Consider the following 19613-nt stretch of genomic DNA (forward strand, 5'->3'; position numbering starts at 1 on the left):
GAAATATTTTCAAGTGAACTGAGTTTTACAACTGAACTGCTGGCCTTGTACAGTGCTAATGGTTTACCTTTTGTGTTTCAATGTGCTTCTCCAAGATTTCTTGCTTCTTTTTTCTCACGTCTTGTTGAAGTCGCAACGCTTCCTAAAAACATTTCAAAAATTACAGAAAGTTTGTAGATTTTGAAAAACAATTTCAGAAGAATAATACACCATATCTGATAACTATAAAATAGTAACTTACAATATAAGGAAAAAACTAGTGAACTCAAAGTACTGATAGGAAATACTTAAATTTATGCTTTGAAAATCAAAGCATCATTACCTCATTCACTAATTCGGTTATCTTTATTTGCATATGTGCTGGAAAGACCTCATTAGTTACGTAAAACAATCTTTGCACAACTCCACCGAAAGTTGAAAGGCAAAATAACACACTACCACCACAAGAGGTAAAGCATACAATATTTTAGACTTACTAAGATGGTATCTTGAAAGCTACTGTAAATCAAGTCCATCAATTAAACACACTCTCCAGTATAGCTCCAGGCCAAAAAAAAAAAAAAAAATATGTTCTATTTTCTGAAATTAAAATGTTACCCACAGAAAATCATCTCTTTTATGTCTGCTAAGAACAGAATCTTGGCATTCCAATAAGCAAATCATAATCAACTGAAACTGATTAATTTGTTACATATTGCACTCAGAAGGAAATGTAGGAGGAGATGGCCACAGCTGCTGCATTCAGCTCTTCCTAATAATGTTTCTAAAGAGAAAGCAATTGCTTTCAGATACAGAATGTAAAAGGTCTTAGGCACCAGGATAGTTGCAGAAAACAATAAAGAGCTTTAATAGTAACATATTTAACAGGATAAAAGTGGCAGAAGATGATTTTGATTGCCAATCAACTTGTATCAGACTGCAAGTCAATTACCATATACAAAGTGTAAAGGCATAAAAGCCATAAAAAAAGAAATAGTAGTAAGGTTTGTACATGTCTTTCCAAATACTGGCAAATTCTGATGCGTGAAATGTTAGGTTTGCAATATAATGTGCAATTGTTTTTTCACAGGGAAAGTAAAGATAAGACATGGGGATGAACGCTAAGAAAAACTAGGGTGACAAGAAGGAAGAAGGGAATGAGTCCCACAAAACCATGTTTTTCCACAAGTGCTAGCATATCATAATTTCTGAAGACAAGAAAAGAGCACAAGAGCGCAAGAGAAATGAACCAATCATTTAGCACGTCTTCAGTGTTTTCTCTCAAAAAAAATAGGTGTTATGATGAGTCATTAATTTCATTCCAGGTTTTTCAGCATTTCATAAACACTCAATTTCTTATCTTGAAAGGTAAAAGCTCTAATTCTGAAAAACATGTTTTGGGGGACAAACATGAAATAAAATCCCCAAATTAGAAGTGATTTCTTTAAAGTCTGGACCAATGCCACAACTGACATGCAGCCACAATCTGTTATTTCAAATTATATCAGACATTAGATATAGAAGTTGACCAACAGGCTTAGTAGTATAATGGTTATACTACTCTCAATGCTTACATCTGAACCTAAATTAATATTCAACTCTTAATTTGTGATTTGAAGCCAGTGAGATAAATGTTGTCCTATATTTAGTTTTTAGGAAGGTTAAGAATAAACCTTAAAAAAAGGAGCTTTACTGGGCACTTTGAAAATTCTAAGCAAGCTATACTACCAGTAAGTGACCTGCTGAAGGCCAAACACATTTTTGTTGCACTTCCTCTTCAAAATGAGAAATTCTAGTACTATGCAGAAACAAAAATGGATGCAAGAGAACTACAGTTTGGAAACAATAAAATGCAGTCATACAGTTCTCAGCTCTATCTGATGAAGAAACAATACTCGTCACTGCAAGTACAAAGTACACTGAGGAAAAAAGGCCAGTTTAATGAGAACTAAGGCCAGTTCCATCTGATAAGGTGTAAGAGAGAAGAGCAGTGACTATACTAAACTGCCTTGTCACTCACAATAGACAATTCATGCCTCAACATGGAGACTCTGTTTCCAGGAAAAAGTGCTTCGCACTTTGAACCACTAAAGAGCTTTACGTCTGCTTACACTGCCTGAACATGCACTGAAATAATAATAAAACAAATACTGAATTTTATTGTCCTTTGAAAAAAAGTTATAGTAAATTTTATCTTGTAGCTAGTTTCATCTATGCTCTTGAGATGAGTATATATATTGCACTATCTCTAGTGGTCACAAATTCCCAATCTAGGTCCATTTTAGAAAGAAGCATATTTAATTTACCTGTTTTTTCTTCTGTGCTTCATTAGAGTCTAGCACGGAAGTGGAAACAACAGGCAAAGATTTCTGTGCTGCCTTCAAAGCAGCAGGGTTGTACACAGTTTTTGTCAAGCCAGTAGAAGTGGATAAAACCTATAGAAGGAAATCATTTTATTTTTTTTTTGCCAGTGAACTTCAGTGCTTTTTTTTTTCTTCAAAAAAAAACCATGACTGCTTAAAAAATGTATGTCTTTTCTTTTGTCTGTTTTGACGGTATGAATATAAAAATTTGGCATAACAATTTTATTTGGAGTTGCTGAAGTTAAACAACTTTTAAAGAGGCAGCATCACATCAAATATGTAAGAATTATAAACATCAGATTATAAATCCTTTCCATTGAGATTTCATATATATTTCCATGCTTAAAATATGTAAAATTTAAGGTATTTGAACATAATTAAGAAAACAGAAGACTGTGATTTGCCCAAGAATAACTCAAGTTTTTCTTTTTTATTTTGAAGTTTAAAATACAATTTTCCATAGCTGCACAAATTTTCTAGGCAAAATTTCAACATAATTGTAGAAACTAAGGTCCAATGTAGACAAAATAGTTCCTTTTCATATGCAGCTTGTGCAAAATACAGCTTGCACAACCAACAAGACGTAAGAGGTGTAGGCAATCGCTGAACATCATACAGGAAAGGAAAAGACTCCTATGTCTCTCTTTCCTATGTTTCTAAGGAGATACAGATATTTCTCCATGACCGAGAGCATAGTTGCCTGCTATACAACCTCTCTAACATATACTTCTCTGCAATACCTGAGAACTTGGAATGTTCTGTTTCTTATCACAATATTTGAAGTACACTTTGGTCACATCAGTATTGAAAAACCCATGACTAACTGCTGGAGATGATATTGCCATGATCTTGCCTGCCTTGTTAGCAAGTCACAACAATTATGCGTTTGGTATCATCTCTGGGAGTTAAAAAATAGTTTATATACACGGAAAATTAAAAGATGCATGCAGAGTCTACTGGTCACCATGCATTCCATAAAATAAGACACAACGCCCAACAACAGGAGAAAAAAAGGGACAGCCACAAAACTTTAGAAAGACAGAAAAGATCAAAAGATCAGAAGAACACTTCATATAGAAGATCTGCACTTCATTGTGCTATTGATACTATTTTTTCCCACAGATATTTTCCAGAGTAGGCAGTGCAGATGGAAAAAACAAAAAATTCAAAGCATGTTATAGGGTATTATAAAAGCTGATATAAAATTCTCTAAGCAGGCCATCAAAAAGGAGATGGAGTAATTGTATTTATTTATTAAATTACTGAAGCACGTCAATGTATGCACATCCCTGTAGTTCCTTTTACAAAGTAGCTTTAAGACAGGCCACATCACAAAGAGAGGACTGAGTAAAGAACAAATATACTGACACATCCCTTTCGCCCTGAAATTTTCTCATGTCTGAATGAACCACACTTACTCATCTCAAATAATAAGGAGAGATGCTACAACAGATGTACCTACATTAACTAATACAGAAGAGCAAGAAGCAACACACTATCAGTCTTGTAAGTCTTTTAATGCTATTCAAGAGTGAACAGTGAAACTTTTCACAAGTTCATGAACTGTAAGTCCCTATCCAGATCTGAAAAGGCATTATGATGACTGTTTCATCTCCATTTCCTCCTGCTCTTTGGGAGGCAAACCAACCTACTTTCTTACTGGAAAGTTCTTGCCATTGCCTGTACTTAGTCAGAAGTAGAAAAACATCTAGGAAATATCTACACTTTTGACAGCTGTAAATCTAATTTAAATCTAATCTAATTTCTAATGGACATAGAGCACTATCAGAGCAAACTAAGCAAAGCATTGCCTTGCAAAGGGAGAAGTGTTAGGTCAAAACAAGTTTCAGAACCCTAATAAAAACGCCAAAGGAAACTGCTGCTCACAAACTATCCACTGAGCAGTCCAGCAGCTTATCAAAATCAGTCTGTACTGTAAGACAACACAGTGGAAAAACCTTTTATAGCATGAATTTGCTCTTTGTAGAAAGGTGTTTCAGCATAACTCAGCTGTTGCAGAAGGAAAGTATTCCCACTTCAACTGAAGCAGACTTCCTATTTCTAAAGTAGACATTTAATATACATATAATACTATGTATCCCTGAACTACATTTTACGTATTTTAATAATTTAGGGCAACAAGAATGCAATAGAACATAGCCAGGAAGCCACGATAACTATATTTAGGTAGACTGTTTGGCTTGGAAATGAGTCGAAGAGACATCTGCATTTAAAACTCAACAGTAAATAATTACTTTTGTGTGCAAAGCATAGCACTGTAACTTTGCAATGAGTTTCACTATCAGCAGTAATGGATGCACTGTCAGATAGAGGAAAATGCACTCTATCATTAATTTCAGTCAAAGCCAATTCAGAATAGAAAAGGTATATAACTAGGCAGACAAATCTTGTTACTGGGTAAAACTTGCTGCCTTTCCACAAAAAGTTGTCTCGAATGTTACAAATACCAAGGAAGATCATGACCTAAGGTGCTAAACAGATTGAAAATATGCCTTATAAACTTTAGTAGTAAAGTACTGAACTTCATCAACAACTGTAATGAAAATTTCTACTACTGGAAAAAATATGTAACTCTTAACTACCATTCAGATACACCTCCCCCAGCTTACCTCTTAGTCCTTTCTGGTTAATTTTCACTTTCATCTTTTCATAAGTACTACAAAATCGTAAGACCAATTAAGAAAACAAATGTTTACAGCATCACCTTTTAAGGGACACAAAAGCCTAAAAGCTTCTTGGAGATTTTTTTTGTGTGTGTGTATTTTTTTGTTATGTTTTTTTTGTTTGTTTGTTTGTTTTTTTAAAAAAAAGACTTTAAAAAGATTCATATCTAGTACTAACATATATATGTATTTTTGAAATGAATTTTGGCATTGTTCTAACAACTTAGGATCCTAGAACATTTCTAATTATTTTCATGACTGAAAAATGGAATCTATCACATTAAAACAAAAAACACAGAATAGCAGCTTCTCTCCTAGCATGTTTTACTCTTGCTGTAATCATATAGCCATCAGCTAATCAGAGTTTCTATATACTATACTCCATAAAACTAACCTTTAACAAATGACTGTATTCATTTCTTGTGAAACAAACTGAATATTGACACAAGGGTTTTTGTAATAGAAATAATTCTTACCTTCTCAGTTGCAGGAGTAACTGGCTTTGACACAAAACCCAGTCTGTCCTTCACAGATAATTTAGTCACATTCTAAGAAAACGAACAAAATTAACTTTCAGGTATGTTTAACATTACGAATACAATAACTTATGGTTTCCTGTATAATTCCAAATGTTAGGGATTAAAAAAAAAAAAGATTGGCATAACAAAATCATAGATTACTGAGCAACATTAAAAGGAAAACAATATCAAAGCTGTTGAAAAATGAATTTTATATATATAGGACTTCAACAGCTAATATGCTCCTATGTGATTTAAATGTATTAAAGAAAGATACAGCCAACTATGGAATCACAAATTATGTTGTTGCATTTTTTTATTATTATTTTTTTAAAGAAACCCACAACATGCTAATAGATTATTTCCAAGATAGGCCCTTTTAAATACACTTCACTTTTTGAGTTCTGCAAGCTGCTATTTACAGGCATCATTTGCAGGAAGCTGTGGTTTGAATTTAAAATCAGAAATTCAAACCTTTAGAATTTAAAAGGGGAAGCCTTCCTTCTCAGAAGGAAAACTAAAGTAGTGACACTGTTATTTATGAGAAGATACTTCCAACACAATCAAAATTTAAAGGCTATTTCGTATGTGAGTAACATGACAGATTTTGTCATGATTTGGATTGACATTACAACTATCTTCTTCCTTAAGGGTGATGTATGCATACTGAAAACATTTTCAGATGCTGACCATTAGTTTAAAACAGGTTGAGATGTTTAACATATATGAAATTTTAAAAGGGTAACATTTAGTTTTTTAGTAGACTTACTTTGAAATCTGAAAATTGACTTTTAGCATAACATTAATGAAACATTTTTAGAGTCTTTTGTTTTTTGAACTAAGTAAAAAGTTATGATAAAAAGAATTTAAAAAAGACGTATCATTGCACTTAGGAAAAACTGCAATATCAGAACACCACTCAGTCAAATTAGATGCACTTAAAAGCAGTAAATATTTATTTGCACTGTATGATTAACTATAATTGATACATTTTTTGGCATGTATTTATACACTATGGAACCTAATACAGAAAGAAAATTCTTTTTTTTTTTTTTGGCAGATCATACATACCTGAGTGACTTCTGTATTGGCACTCTGTGCTTCTGTAGGTTCAATGTTACTTGCGGGTACTGGACCTAATCGCTCCTTGACTGATTGTTTCACTACCGGCAAGCTAGGTTGCTGAACTAAGGGTTGTATTACCTGTAACACCCCCCACCCCAAGAAAAGCACATTGTAATATTAATAACAAAAGCCTACTACATATACAGTTCAGAAAATACATGATATTCCTGTAATGGCATTTAGATTTACACTTTCTAATCATTCAATAGCTTCTCGCCTGACTGCAAAAATAAACACTTCATGAGACTTAGGATGTTACTTTGACTGTGAAGTGCATACAGCTGTAACATTTATTTGGCACGTGCAGCTCACAGATCAAACAGTCTTGGATCTGATTCCATTAATTGCGTCTAATTAGACTATCTTAATTTCCATCCAAAACTGAACTGAATAAAAACCGGCATCTGTGATTCCTTTCACAAATCAATCTTTCATCAAACACCTAGAGAATGGCAGAACACAAACTTGTATCATAAAGATTCTCATTTTTTACTCTGATATATCCCTTTTCATCTCTTATACATTTAACTTGCACAAAAGAGAAAAAGAAGGAAGAATATGGAGACATGCACTAGTGGGACGGAGGAATCAGAAAACAGCAGCTAATCTTCAAAACTACCATTGATATACACTGACAGCTAACACTTTTTTTTTTTTTTTTTTGACAAAAACTCTACTTAAGCAAAAAACAAAACAAAACAAAACAAAAACAACTTATGCATCTAAGTTTCTAAGCAAACTTGACATTGTATTTATGGAAAAAAAAAATCACAAAAGTGGAAGAAACCCTCAAGAAGTCACCTAATCTGTTCCTCCATTCCAGAAGTCAGCTATACATAAAGCATTTGCAGTACTATAAAATACTATAGTACTATAAATGAAATACTATAAAAACTATAAAATTGAAATACTATAAAATGTAGTATAGTACTTGAAGCACTGTAATTGTAGCTATAACAATAAATATTAATTTAAATAAAAAGGAAAGTAAATATTCACACCCCCCTAGAGGCTTAAGAACTAAAAATACCTGTTTACTCATTCAACAATTTGATAATTTTTGTACTTAAGGGTAGAAGAAAATGAAAGCATTACATTTAAAACTTTAATTTCCTGTTCAAATTTTGTTACTGACCACTTGCCCCCATAGTAGACTTCAAGTTGTAGTTTCCTGACATGAGACAAAAGGTTGTTCTTTGTGAAACAGGAACCTCTAATACTGTCACCTGACCTTGGGAGGAATTCAATCTCAAACTACTCAAGTTTACATATCAAAGGTGGTATGCTGTGAAACTAACAACAGAAATAAAATCCCTAAGACTATTTAACATGTTCTGCAAAATCACAAATACAAAGATCTGGTATCTGGTTGTAAATACACGGGTAATACTCCCAGGTGGATAGCATAATAGTCAAATAAACCGATGGCAATAACTATTCAAGCTATCCTACTCAAGAGAGGCAATGTCTGTATTCCTGCAAATCACATACTCCACTGCCCTCTTCTGGCTGATCTGATGTAAATCAAGCTTAGAAAATAATGTCAAGTACTGCAGGTTCAGATCGGGGATACTTATAAATTTGAATCCAAAATCAAACCTAAGGGATGGTAACAGGATAGTTAGTGAGGTGGGTGTCTTCACCTACAAAAATGGAGTTTTAGTAAGCAGAATACAAAAGAAGGAGACAAATGAAACTGTTACCTAAAATGCCCTACAGCAGGATTGATCTGGAAAACTGGGTCATTTTTCTCAATGATGATGACATACACCATCAAGAAAAGGGAAGGATTTAAAAACCTGGAGCAACAGTTGAAAGAATCCTCCAATACTGGTTATTATATCAGCACATATAAATACAAGAATATTTCTTCCACAAAGTCTTTGTCATGTTTTCTAAGTATATGATGTTCCACAGTGACAACAAATCTAATCAGGGAGGATACATAAGTATTTAGAGGGAACTGCTATGCCGGAAGCTAACTGATAAAAACTCTCTATCCAATAACCTACATGACTTGGGAGAATCCAAGCATCTTTTTGTGTTTCAGTGGAACCATGAGGCCTGCTAAGAAATCCAATTTAGCTTGTTACAGTCTATGAACTTAAGCTCCGTAACAGTAGTTACTGTTTCATATTCTTAAAAATTTTCCAGTGATACTCCTACTATGCACTTGACAACTACCAACAGGTGCTCCAAAAATGTAAAATGTCCCCTTCTGTTCCCCCAAAATTAGGGTAATGTAGCTCTTCCTCTTATACTGGAATTTGGACTTCCTCTCCCTCTATACATATGTGTGTGTGTGTGTGTTTATGCATATAAACATATTTATCTTTGGATAAAGCCAACTCTGCTGCAATCTTCTATAGCAGTATGCAAGACCAGTAGGAAAGGAAAAAGCTAGAAAAAGCAGCACCTTTTGGAAGAAAATGGAGATCATCTTTCAAGAAAATGTCCATAAACACATATAACTGTCTTATGGTCACCAGAAGGAAAAAAAAAAAAAAAAAAAAAAGTAGTTAAAGCAAAATAGAAGTTATTCAAGCAGATGGTAGCATCAAGATAATAGAGCGTAATTCCCCAGAAGACAGAGAAGTACTTTCATTTAGTATCTTCGGTCCTACCATGCTATCAACCCTTGAACCTTGTACATGAAGTAAAAAAAATCTACAATTACGGAGTAACTTTTGGAAAGGAACGACATCAAATATTCCCTATTTCAAAAATATTTAACTTACTTTCCATAAATATTTAAAAGCAATGTTTAAAAGAACGTATTTTACATAAAGCTCTAGATAGAACAGACTTAGATCCTCTACCTTCTGTGTGGTAGTTTGTATTTGTGGTGCACTGCCTTCTCGATGCCAATAAACTTTGATAAAGCGATTATTTAATACTGCTTCTGTACTTGATATAGCTTTCTTTGCTTCTTCATGTGTGGCAAACTGAATAAGGGCACCTTCTGGATCACCTTGATATGCAACCTAAGATTTAAAACAAAAACAGAACTCACTCTATGTAGGATTTTCATCTGTGTCACAGCTACTACAAAACCAACAGTTTCAGAACCTTATGATTTAAAACCGGTACGGATCAGTAGATGAGTATTTCCCATTCATGATTCTGTTTGAAAAGCCTGGTGTCCAGAAGCAACCTTGAGATTAAGTTAATCAACTTTAATAGCTAAAAACCACTGAAGTAAAATTCCTAAACAGCAAAACAGGATTTCTAATTGCAAATATGTGTAGCTCTTCGAAATACAAGAGGAAGCATCACTGAAATAAGGGCAACTACTGTAAAAAAATACAGGAGTTGATTAATAAATTCCCTATCTAATATCAGAGCTAAATAACAAAGTTCGTTTTGGTTTTCCTCCTTTGGATACGAACATGTTATCTTAGAAATCTTCAAAGAACAAAATTACACCTTTTGGAAGATAAACAGAGTTTATAATCTCTGTCCTGTCATGTCTCTCCCCCTCTTCTCACTCCTTTCTTAATGGCTTAAGAAACATTTAAGAGCAATTAAGATAAATCTCAATTCCCTCAGTGTTTAGATGGCAACAGAACATTCATTCTCTACTGTGTCAGTGCACAAGAAATACTCCATAACATCTCTTCATTCCATCTCCCAGGGCAAACAGGAAAGCATACATGAAAACACTAGTATCTGGAATTTTTTGTTGCTGATAATGAAACATGATGAAAAATCAGGCTGAGTAACTTAGATGCTAGGTACGAAATATTGACATTGCACACAGCCTTCAATATGTAATACATCAATCGAGCTTAACTTAGTTTAACTTAGCTCTTTGCATCTCTTTTGTACCTTTCTCTAATTGTTTGCTTATTTCTGTTTATAAATAACTGTTTTTAAAAAAGTGGGTCACTCAGATGTACTAGGAAGTAAGCGTAAGGGATAAACCACCACTATTATGGAACTGGTAAGTAATCATATAAATGGGGACTGTTTTCTAGATAAGAAACAATTTTCTGTATTTACAATTCACCTCAAAAAAAAACAGAGGGTTTATAACACAAGATCCAGAGATGTGGAAAGGTCAGAAGAAAAAAAAAAAAAAAATCAACAATTTTAAATGTTTTAAATAAATTATTGAAAAATCTCATCTATTTTTTACAAAATCTAATCAAGGACTGAAACATTGTATTTCTGCTTCTTCAAACAACAATTTCATTGAAAATAAGGGATCATGTTTAAGAAACAGGTTAGGAAAACGGTAAGAGGAGTTTCAGGAAACCAATTGCAAGGCACGTCACATTCTTTTAGTAATTACCTCCAGTATTAAGCCAAAACCTACTTGCCTTCTCTTTGTTATGTCTTACCTGCAAGTTGACTAAGTTTCCAAATTTACTGAAGTGCTCATTAAGTTTGCTGATATTGTTAAGTTCTGGTGGAACTTTCCTCAATTCAAGTTTTGTATTTTCATTTCCAAATTGCATTTTCTTCTGGAAACCTGGACTGTTTGTTCTGTTAAAATTTTGCCTGCAACAAATGAAAAACAAGCCAGAAATCCATAGCAAGCTAGCAAACAAAGTTAAATTTTATTCTCACAGACAGGATTGTGTGTATCACACAGAAAGATTGGCAGACAAAAAAAAAAAAGCATACATTTTTAGGGAAGTGTTGAAGAGGAGTGTGACACACAGGCACCATACCTACAGTTTCACCCACCCATACTCTCACCATACCTCAAAGCATAAATCTCTAAGATAACTGACAGAGCATAAATCTCTAAAACAATCTGCTTGTGTAGAAAAACTTCTCAACTTAATCACCCCACCAACATCTCAAGTACCTACTATTTCAAAGCAGTCCCAGTAGTGTCTTAAAATCCCTTCCAACTTTTTGTCACCCCAGGTATATCCGGACACTAAGCAACACACTCCACATTTTATGCCAGTAACACAACTGGCAACTGGATCAAAACTGGTGACAATAAAATTAAAAACTAATCCAGTCAACCCTAATAAGTATCACAATGCAGGTCATTGTTTCTTAGTTAATTTCAGCTTTCCATGACTGGATCACAGTATCATCCAAAGCAACTCTAGCTATCTCTAATACAGCCTTTGAGTCACCTCTATATTATGTTTTATTTCAATACAGTCAGCTTAGTCATACTTTAACTTGCTTGCAATTTATATACTTCTCAGATCAGAGAAAAGAGCTCAACTGAACTGCAACCTTTAAGCCAACCTTGTGTTAATGATCACTCACTTGTCAAACCAAGTCTTCTTTGTAGGAACTCCACCATCCCCTGCACCAATTGTTCTTTTCCTGGATTCAGCATCTACCACTATTCTCATACTGCTTTTATTAGGAGGTTTTTCTGTAAACAGATGAAAAAGTTCTATGTTAATTTTTGCATTTTCTGTGCATTTGACTGCAACACATTATTCTGCTCACAAGGAATTTGCACTTAAAAATATAACTGTTTATTCTGAAATGACCACCTTCTTCAATCAAACTGGATCAAATTTTGAATGCAGACTTCTCTGCTTAATCTTAACTATCAACAAATGCTGTGATCAATAAAAACACCTAATAGCTTTCATTTTGTCACAGTAACATCATACAAAAGGAAAACAAAAGAAGTGTGACAGAAGGCTTCTGCCTCCAAGTGACTATACTCATTCATTCACAAAGTCACATGGAATATTCTGAAGTTCACACCATTTTTGCTAACACTTCCATTGTACCATTAAATGGCACACACAAAAATGCTAATGATAGGAAAGGTATGGTGCTCCAGAGCACTGACACCCAGGAGCAAGACAGAGGGGAGGAAGGGAAGGCACTGTCTCTTGTTGAAGAACAGAATCATACTGCTGAAGAACAGAAACATACTCCTTATGGAAAACACATCAGCAAAAACATAAGATTAAATGCAGCTACATACCAATTCAAGTAAACCCACAGTCAAAAAAAACCAAACAACTATTTTTACTTCTCTTCTCATTTTGTATACTGCTACTTCTCAGGGCTACGGGAACTATGAGGTTAAGATTCCTTCCGTGTAACAGTGTGATACAAGATAAAAATGACTGTCTCCTCTCCATAGGAAAAAAAAAAAAAAAAAAAAAAAAAACCTCTAAGATTGCTAGAAAAACATCAACAATTTCTATATGGGAGATGCATAAAGTGATCAGTTACTGCACCAAAGTGCATAATTTGTATAATTTTCTGGTAAAAGATTTCGTTTTACCTGCAAAAATACACAAACAGACCAAGAATAAACATAATTCCCTGCTCAATAAAACTTTTAATGCCAAAAGATTTTCAAAAATTCAACGATCTCCAGTATTACATTCTCTGAAAAGTTTCTCAGTTTACATTGATATAAGAAATGAAGCTAAACGAAGTAAATATAGCTTTGAGAGCATACCTCTGGGTGGCAAATCCATATCACCTGATGTGAGTCCTATCAAATTTGGTCTTTGGGCATGTACTCTGTGTCTATACATAGGTCTTGAAGTGTTTGTTATACTTGGAGCTTCTGGATTGTAGCCATCTGTGTCATACGTTTCTAGTAAAAAACAAATTGTCTAATTAAAATAAATTGCAGTTAAAAACCAAGATTGCAAATATTATATTTCATCTATTAAAAAGACAGTTACAATGGAACAGTCTGTTGTATAACAACTATAGAACTGCCGTGCTATGTTTTTGCTTACAAATATAACAATGCAAATATTATTCCACGGTCAAGATTTACTTTTTACATGCAAATTTTACTTCTGTCTTGAACTAAATTGTAAAAAAACAACCAAAAATTATTGTCACAGTCTAAGTGATACACATTTATTCTCCCAAACTACTAAATTATAATCTCTACAAAGTACAGTACAGTATGAATCAACGTTATTCTATTTAGCAAACCTTGTGGGCAAAGCCTCAGTACTACACCTGCTGTAAAAAGAGAGGGTGGAGCAGGAGGCGGCTGGTGATGAATACCCGTTGTAACAACAGTAGGAACTGAGCTAGTTGCTGAATTTGGGGGAGCATCCATGCCAGCAGGCTGCAATGGAGGAAGAGGAGGGGGTGGTCCTGTCAAAAACAAAGAACAATGTATTCACATATTATCCACTAAACAAGCATCCCCTCTGGCAAATGGCTCAAAACTTAGATTATAGAGACAAATGTTTGAACGGTTTAACATTTTTCTAAATAATGTGTATCAATAAGCCAAAATTTCACCACTAAGCCAGTACTTATCTTCACCTTTTAAAAGATACTGTAACAAAAATATTCTGTGACGACAGTAATGAACATTTGTTTTTTAATACAAACACACAAAGAAAAACACATTACTCAAGTGGAAAGTCAAAGGGTTCTTTCCTAAAATTGAGCTTTCTTATTTATTTAAGCAAAAGATAATGTGACACTTCCAAAGCTGAACAGTCAAAACCTGGCCTTCAAATTAATCACTGGTAAAAACACATTCTGCAAAATCACATATCTGGACTTCCCAGACACATCTGGAAATACTACCTGAAGCAGAACTGATCACCCCAGCAAGACAGGTACTATCTATGCTAAGTGAAATAAATAAATTCAGTTCTTACTTAAAGATACTGCTAACTGGAAATGAAAAGTTTAAGAAAATTTCAAGCAATATTAAACACCAATTACTTTTCAGTAATTTTACCAAGTGGGGCATTTAACTTAATAAAAAAAGGATTAGTCACATCGAACTAACACACCAGGCAGTTTTTAGACCACATCAGGCATCTGATTAATAAATTGCTATTTTAAAAGTGGGAGTGAGGACAGAAGTCTTCATGAAGTCATTTTTAATGCATGCATCTTTCCAATGAAACAGTAAGCAAACTGGCAATTTTTCATTGTTGCTTTACAAGTTTAGGTTTCAAAATTAATCACAAATGACATTTTCAGGTGTAGATTTGATGTGGTCATGAATTCTTATTAATTTTAGTATTACAAATGAAATGCCAAGTGTCTGTCGCTTTAGGGTTTTCCCTTCTTCTCTAGCATCTAGCAGTAGTCATTTTCATGAAGCTTCTCCTAGTAAATCCAAGGAGTTGGGTTTTGCCATACCATTCCATGATTTTCCTTAAACACAATTATTTCAAGTATAATTTCATATTCAAGATTCACATTTTATATGCAAATTTTACAATTGACACTGCAACAATTACCATTAAAACAAAGATCATTTTGGGGTAAGCTATGCCAACCTAACTTTGAAAACACAGTACAATATATTTTTTTATAATATAGTTAGCTTTCTTACACTTTTTGTACTGTATAGAAGTAACATTGATTTCTTTCTATCCAGAAATGTTTTTTAATCTTAACTACCTGTTACAGGTGGAAGGCTAGGTGGCAAGGGGCCTGGTGGCGGTACTGGAGGTCTAAGGTTAACAGGAGGAGGACTCAGAATTGGTGGAGGGGGAGGAAGTCCAGGAGGAGGTGGTCCTTCGACAACAGGGGGTTGTGCTGGAAAAGGCAGAATGCCAGGAAGATTCACATCTTCTACCACTACTGGATCGCTTCCATGATCAAAAGGGCACATGTCTCCTCTCATACAGAAACCCTTTTCTGAAACATCAAATACAAAAAGAATCACTGTTAGTATTCGAGGGCTGTATGTATTAACTCTTCTTCAGGAAAAGTTACAGAATACAGAAAAGTAAAAATCCCTCTGAAAGTCAACTAGAAAATATTTAAGTGAAGATAGGAAGAACAGTATTTTGGAACTAGCTAGCCACTAAAGAGAGAAATGAGCTTATAAATTCAAAATACACAGTCACAAGAGAAGCAACTGCAAGAGATATCTACAGAGGTATTTTAGTGATAGCCAGAAATGTATCAACAAAAAGTAAAGACATAAGAATAGCTATGTCATAGTTTTCCAACACAGTTCCATTTGCTTCATAACCACAAACTGGAAATAAATGCTATGTGAGATGAACTTTCAAAGATACCAAGTTCCAGCATTCCACCTGGAGTTTTTACTTCAAAAGTTTACTTACTTACCCCACATCCATTTTCCTTTCTAAAAATTCTATAGAACTAGAAAACTGTGACAAAACACTCTACAGCTCAGCTTGCACTGGAATAAAATTTCCAAACAACTACACTTTCACAATTGTACCTGACAGTCCTGTTACTTATACCTGCAAAACTATTATTTATTAGTATAATTCTGTCAACACCTGAGACTTTAGTCTCCCATCCTCTTTTTAAAAATGTTATTATTCTAAAGAGAGTCCTGAATATAAACTGTCCTAGATCTTCGACTCATTGTGGTATACAGCAGAAGAAAGCCTCAGGGGAAAAAAAAAAAAAAAAAAAAAAAAAAAAAAACCTTTAGGAGGAAATTAAATTCTGTTGATTTAACAAGTTTACTGTCTAGACTTAGTTACATTACGGCAAACAGCAACAGCCTCTTCCACTGATTTCAGCATAAGACAATCAAAACAACAGTTTGTGCATATAAATAAGCACAAAACCCACTCAATTTTAAGAAATACCTGTTCCGTAAAAACAGGCAAATCTGAGAAGTTGCAGCTCTAGACCCTTCTAATTAAAAAATAATCTCTCTTAGATAGGATGGAATAAAAGCAAAAAAATGGCAAAGACAATAAGGTCATAATTATGGTCAAAACAATTAAATATGTCTTCTTCAAGCCAAGTAGTAAAACAAGAAAATTGGGAAAAAATCCACTAGAATTTTTGTAGAACAAATATACTATTTATATATATATATATATATAAACTGGTAACTAAAAAAACCTGTATAGACACTAATAAAGACATCTAAAATGCAGGTGGATCAAAAAATGGGATACATTTACATTCAGTAATTGTGTTACAGAAGAAAAGCACATTATTATGGAAGAACAAGAAAATGACCTTAATCTTTCCAGAAAGATGTCTATCACTGCCGCAGGAAGGTATTTAAAAAATACAGACTTACCATCATAATCCCTACAGCGTTTCTTTGGCAGCGGAGGTCTTCCATAGGAGTTGTGGTCCAGCTGCTCTTCATGGAACTCTGACCAGCTTTCAGTAGTGTTATTTCCATGATGAGCAGGAGCAATAACTGTAATAGTGCTGCTCAGTGTAGGGACAGGATAGTGGCCAGATGAAATATTTGTCACAGAAGAAACTGGAGTATAATTGTTCTCTAATGGGTCTGTTCTATCCATATCATATTTCGGCTTTCCCAAATCCCTTTCTGGAAGAAAAAAAACACAAAACACCACAACTGTGTAAGTATCCGTGTAAGTAACTACTGGGGTATTTCAGCAACAACTATACCCGTAATACAATAGAAACCCTTCCAGAGGAGTAGATCTTCCGTAGTGATCCATCTATTCTAAGAATGTCATATGTCAAGTTATCCTGAATAAAGGAAAACGACATCCAAGAAAAAAATAAAAAAAAAAACCACCGCCAAATGAAAACACTGGCAACACTATCAAGATAATACTTATGTAACTTTAACATTTCAAAACACTGTTATTGTTGTATTTTCATGCTGTTTATCTTCATTTTATCTGCACCCAATTGCATAGATTTGATCAAACACAAAGCTTTGCCATCATTGGAGAAATAACACTTGACAAGTGAGGAATGCTCCTGGCCATATACAGCAGCAGCATGATTTTTTATTCTGAATACATACAAACTGTTCTCTTAATTTGCTAGCACCACCACCAATTAAACAGTAAGCATCCAGATTAAGACAGAAGAGTTCTGTCATGAGATAAATTGGTAGACTCGAACAACATTACATTAACGAAACATTAATAAAAATGTCTTAAAAATGGCATACAAGTATGGGTAAAACAGGCTTCTCCCTCAGTCCTTAGTATCTTACAGTAGAAACTTTTTCTATCTGTAAAATACTATCATTGTAATAGCTGTAAAATATTCCTTAAATTAAGATTTAATCACATTGCAGTGTTTTAGTTAAACTGCTGCATGCTATTGAATTTAATCACTCCTAAATTGTTTGGAAAAATATCTGCTTGCTTTTCAGGACCTTTGCGCTCCCACTTGTAAGGCCACGTTGTCAAGACCCATTCTCCACAGAAATAATAAACAGGAGATCTAAACTAGATTATTTTTACCTCTGTATTCTTTAAGTCAAGATAACAAGATTATAAAATGACTGTCAGTGCTCTTTTTCAATTTATCAGTAACTGCAGAGGGAAAAGCATTCTTTTTAGGTGAAACAAAACAGCTTTGTTTCTGAAGAAGCCTAATTTGAAGAGCAAAACTACCATATTGAAACCCTAAGTCCTGCAGCAGTGTGTGCAAATGCACATACTTACCACAGTAATTTCAGCTCCTACCCAAAGGAGGGGCCAACACAAAAAGAGCACAGAGCTCTACTGTTCTGTTTGACAGTTTACTGCCAAACAGGTAATTTCTGCCAATCCTACCTCTGTAGATAGGTATTAATTTCTGTATATTCCCAAACAAGATTCCGAGTTTCTTAAAACTTAATGAAATGCAATTAACTCAGATTTTTCTTCCTCTCTTACAACATTGTTTAGAAGCAGCCAACACAGCCAAAGGTATTAGAGAAGAATGGTGGGAAAGAAGGTAAAACAAGAACTGAAAAAATAATCACATAAGCCTTATTTCCACAGAAAACCAAACTAAAATTGAATAAAGAAACAATAACAGTAATGGAAAATTTGGTATACCTTGAAGAGACTGTTTAAATCTAATGTCTACATTTTGTAAGTAACATTCACCGTATTTTAGAGACCAACTGTTGGTACCTCTGCTTCGTGTTCTGCTCCTGCTTCTGCTCCGGTCTCGATCCCTGTCCCGCAATCTCTCTTTACTCCAACTTCTACTTCGACTCCTGCTGTAGCTCCGACTTCTCCCTCTTCTTCTGTTGTATCGATCCCTATAGGAATCTCTTCTGGGAGGATTTCGGTCATAATCTCTCTTCCGAGAACGTTCATCTTTCTTCCTTTCATCGCGGCTTCTAAACATGCAATTTTGGTGGTTGTTACTTACAAGAATTAAAAATCTCAAAAAATGGCAACGTTAATCAAGATAAAAGATAAAAAATGAATTTAACTATGGTCCTTCCTTTCTTCTCAATAGACTATGAAAATGCTTTTGTTTAGTTTATGAATTTTCCTTTTATCATCCAGGAATCTTTTAAATTGTAAAGTATTGTTTCTGCCTCAAAATGCACGTTCCGCCAGTTGGAGATAACAAAAAGATAAGGGTTATTGAACAAACATCTTCTAAATTCAAATTACCTCTATTCAATCTCAGTAGTGAACAGTAAGTGTTGTAATATAAATTAGCATTAAAAAAAACAAATATAAAAGTCAAATGTAATAGTTGTACACAACTTAGAGATAGTTTACACAGTCATTTGTATACTCACATTTTAACTGCTTTTGCATAAAAGCAAAAGGTCTTACTTTTAGGTGACTATAGGTGACTATAAGGAAAATAAATATTTAATTGAGTAGCACTATAAACATATAAAAATCCAAATCCATCTGATTATTGATACAAGAGATCAAGCAAATTTTATTACCTGGTATCTCTGTAGCGAGAACTTGACTGAGGAGGGCTGTGATTTAGCCTTCTAGAAAACTTTTTCTCTCGTTCTTCCTCTTTAACTATCTGAATATTAAATACATACATTAGACCAAAACATGAGTATACTGTACTGAAGACTTCTGCACATCCAAATAAACAAAAATCTCAAATGCTAAACGAAGTCAGCAGTAACAACTGAACCAAAACAAGATTTTTACTTCTAATGCAATGAGGGATTCTTTGTAACATACTAAGTATTTAATTTCTGAGAACATTCAGAGCAGTGGTTGCCAGAAAATAAAGTAGCAAAAGAAACCCTTACTATGCTGCACTGAAAATACATTAGCTTTTAATACAGGTAGACGTTTCCATAT

General features: G+C 34.1%; 1 protein-coding gene across 3 annotated transcripts in view; it reads right to left on the bottom strand.

Annotated features, from left to right (window-relative positions):
• The window catches only part of RBM26 (RNA binding motif protein 26), a 52003-nt gene that overhangs the window by 17347 nt on the left and 15043 nt on the right, over positions 1 to 19613 (bottom strand). Inside the window, exons 4-16 of one of the 3 annotated variants that reach the window (XM_084305116.1) lie at positions 19235 to 19323; positions 18453 to 18664; positions 16634 to 16894; positions 15013 to 15252; positions 13570 to 13737; positions 13076 to 13216; positions 11908 to 12019; positions 11013 to 11172; positions 9489 to 9653; positions 6616 to 6747; positions 5503 to 5574; positions 2286 to 2414; positions 68 to 142 (exon numbers count right to left, since the gene is read on the bottom strand). In XM_084305116.1, coding sequence (XP_084161242.1) covers positions 68 to 142; positions 2286 to 2414; positions 5503 to 5574; positions 6616 to 6747; positions 9489 to 9653; positions 11013 to 11172; positions 11908 to 12019; positions 13076 to 13216; positions 13570 to 13737; positions 15013 to 15252; positions 16634 to 16894; positions 18453 to 18664; positions 19235 to 19323 — 1956 coding nt within the window. The remainder of the gene's footprint in view (positions 1 to 67; positions 143 to 2285; positions 2415 to 5502; positions 5575 to 6615; positions 6748 to 9488; positions 9654 to 11012; positions 11173 to 11907; positions 12020 to 13075; positions 13217 to 13569; positions 13738 to 15012; positions 15253 to 16633; positions 16895 to 18452; positions 18665 to 19234; positions 19324 to 19613) is intronic. The other 2 variants (XM_084305117.1, XM_084305118.1) reach the window with 2 other exon arrangements.

This window comes from Netta rufina (assembly GCF_964035555.1).
Source record: "Netta rufina genome assembly, chromosome: 1".
Classification (NCBI taxonomy): Eukaryota; Metazoa; Chordata; class Aves; order Anseriformes; family Anatidae; genus Netta; species Netta rufina.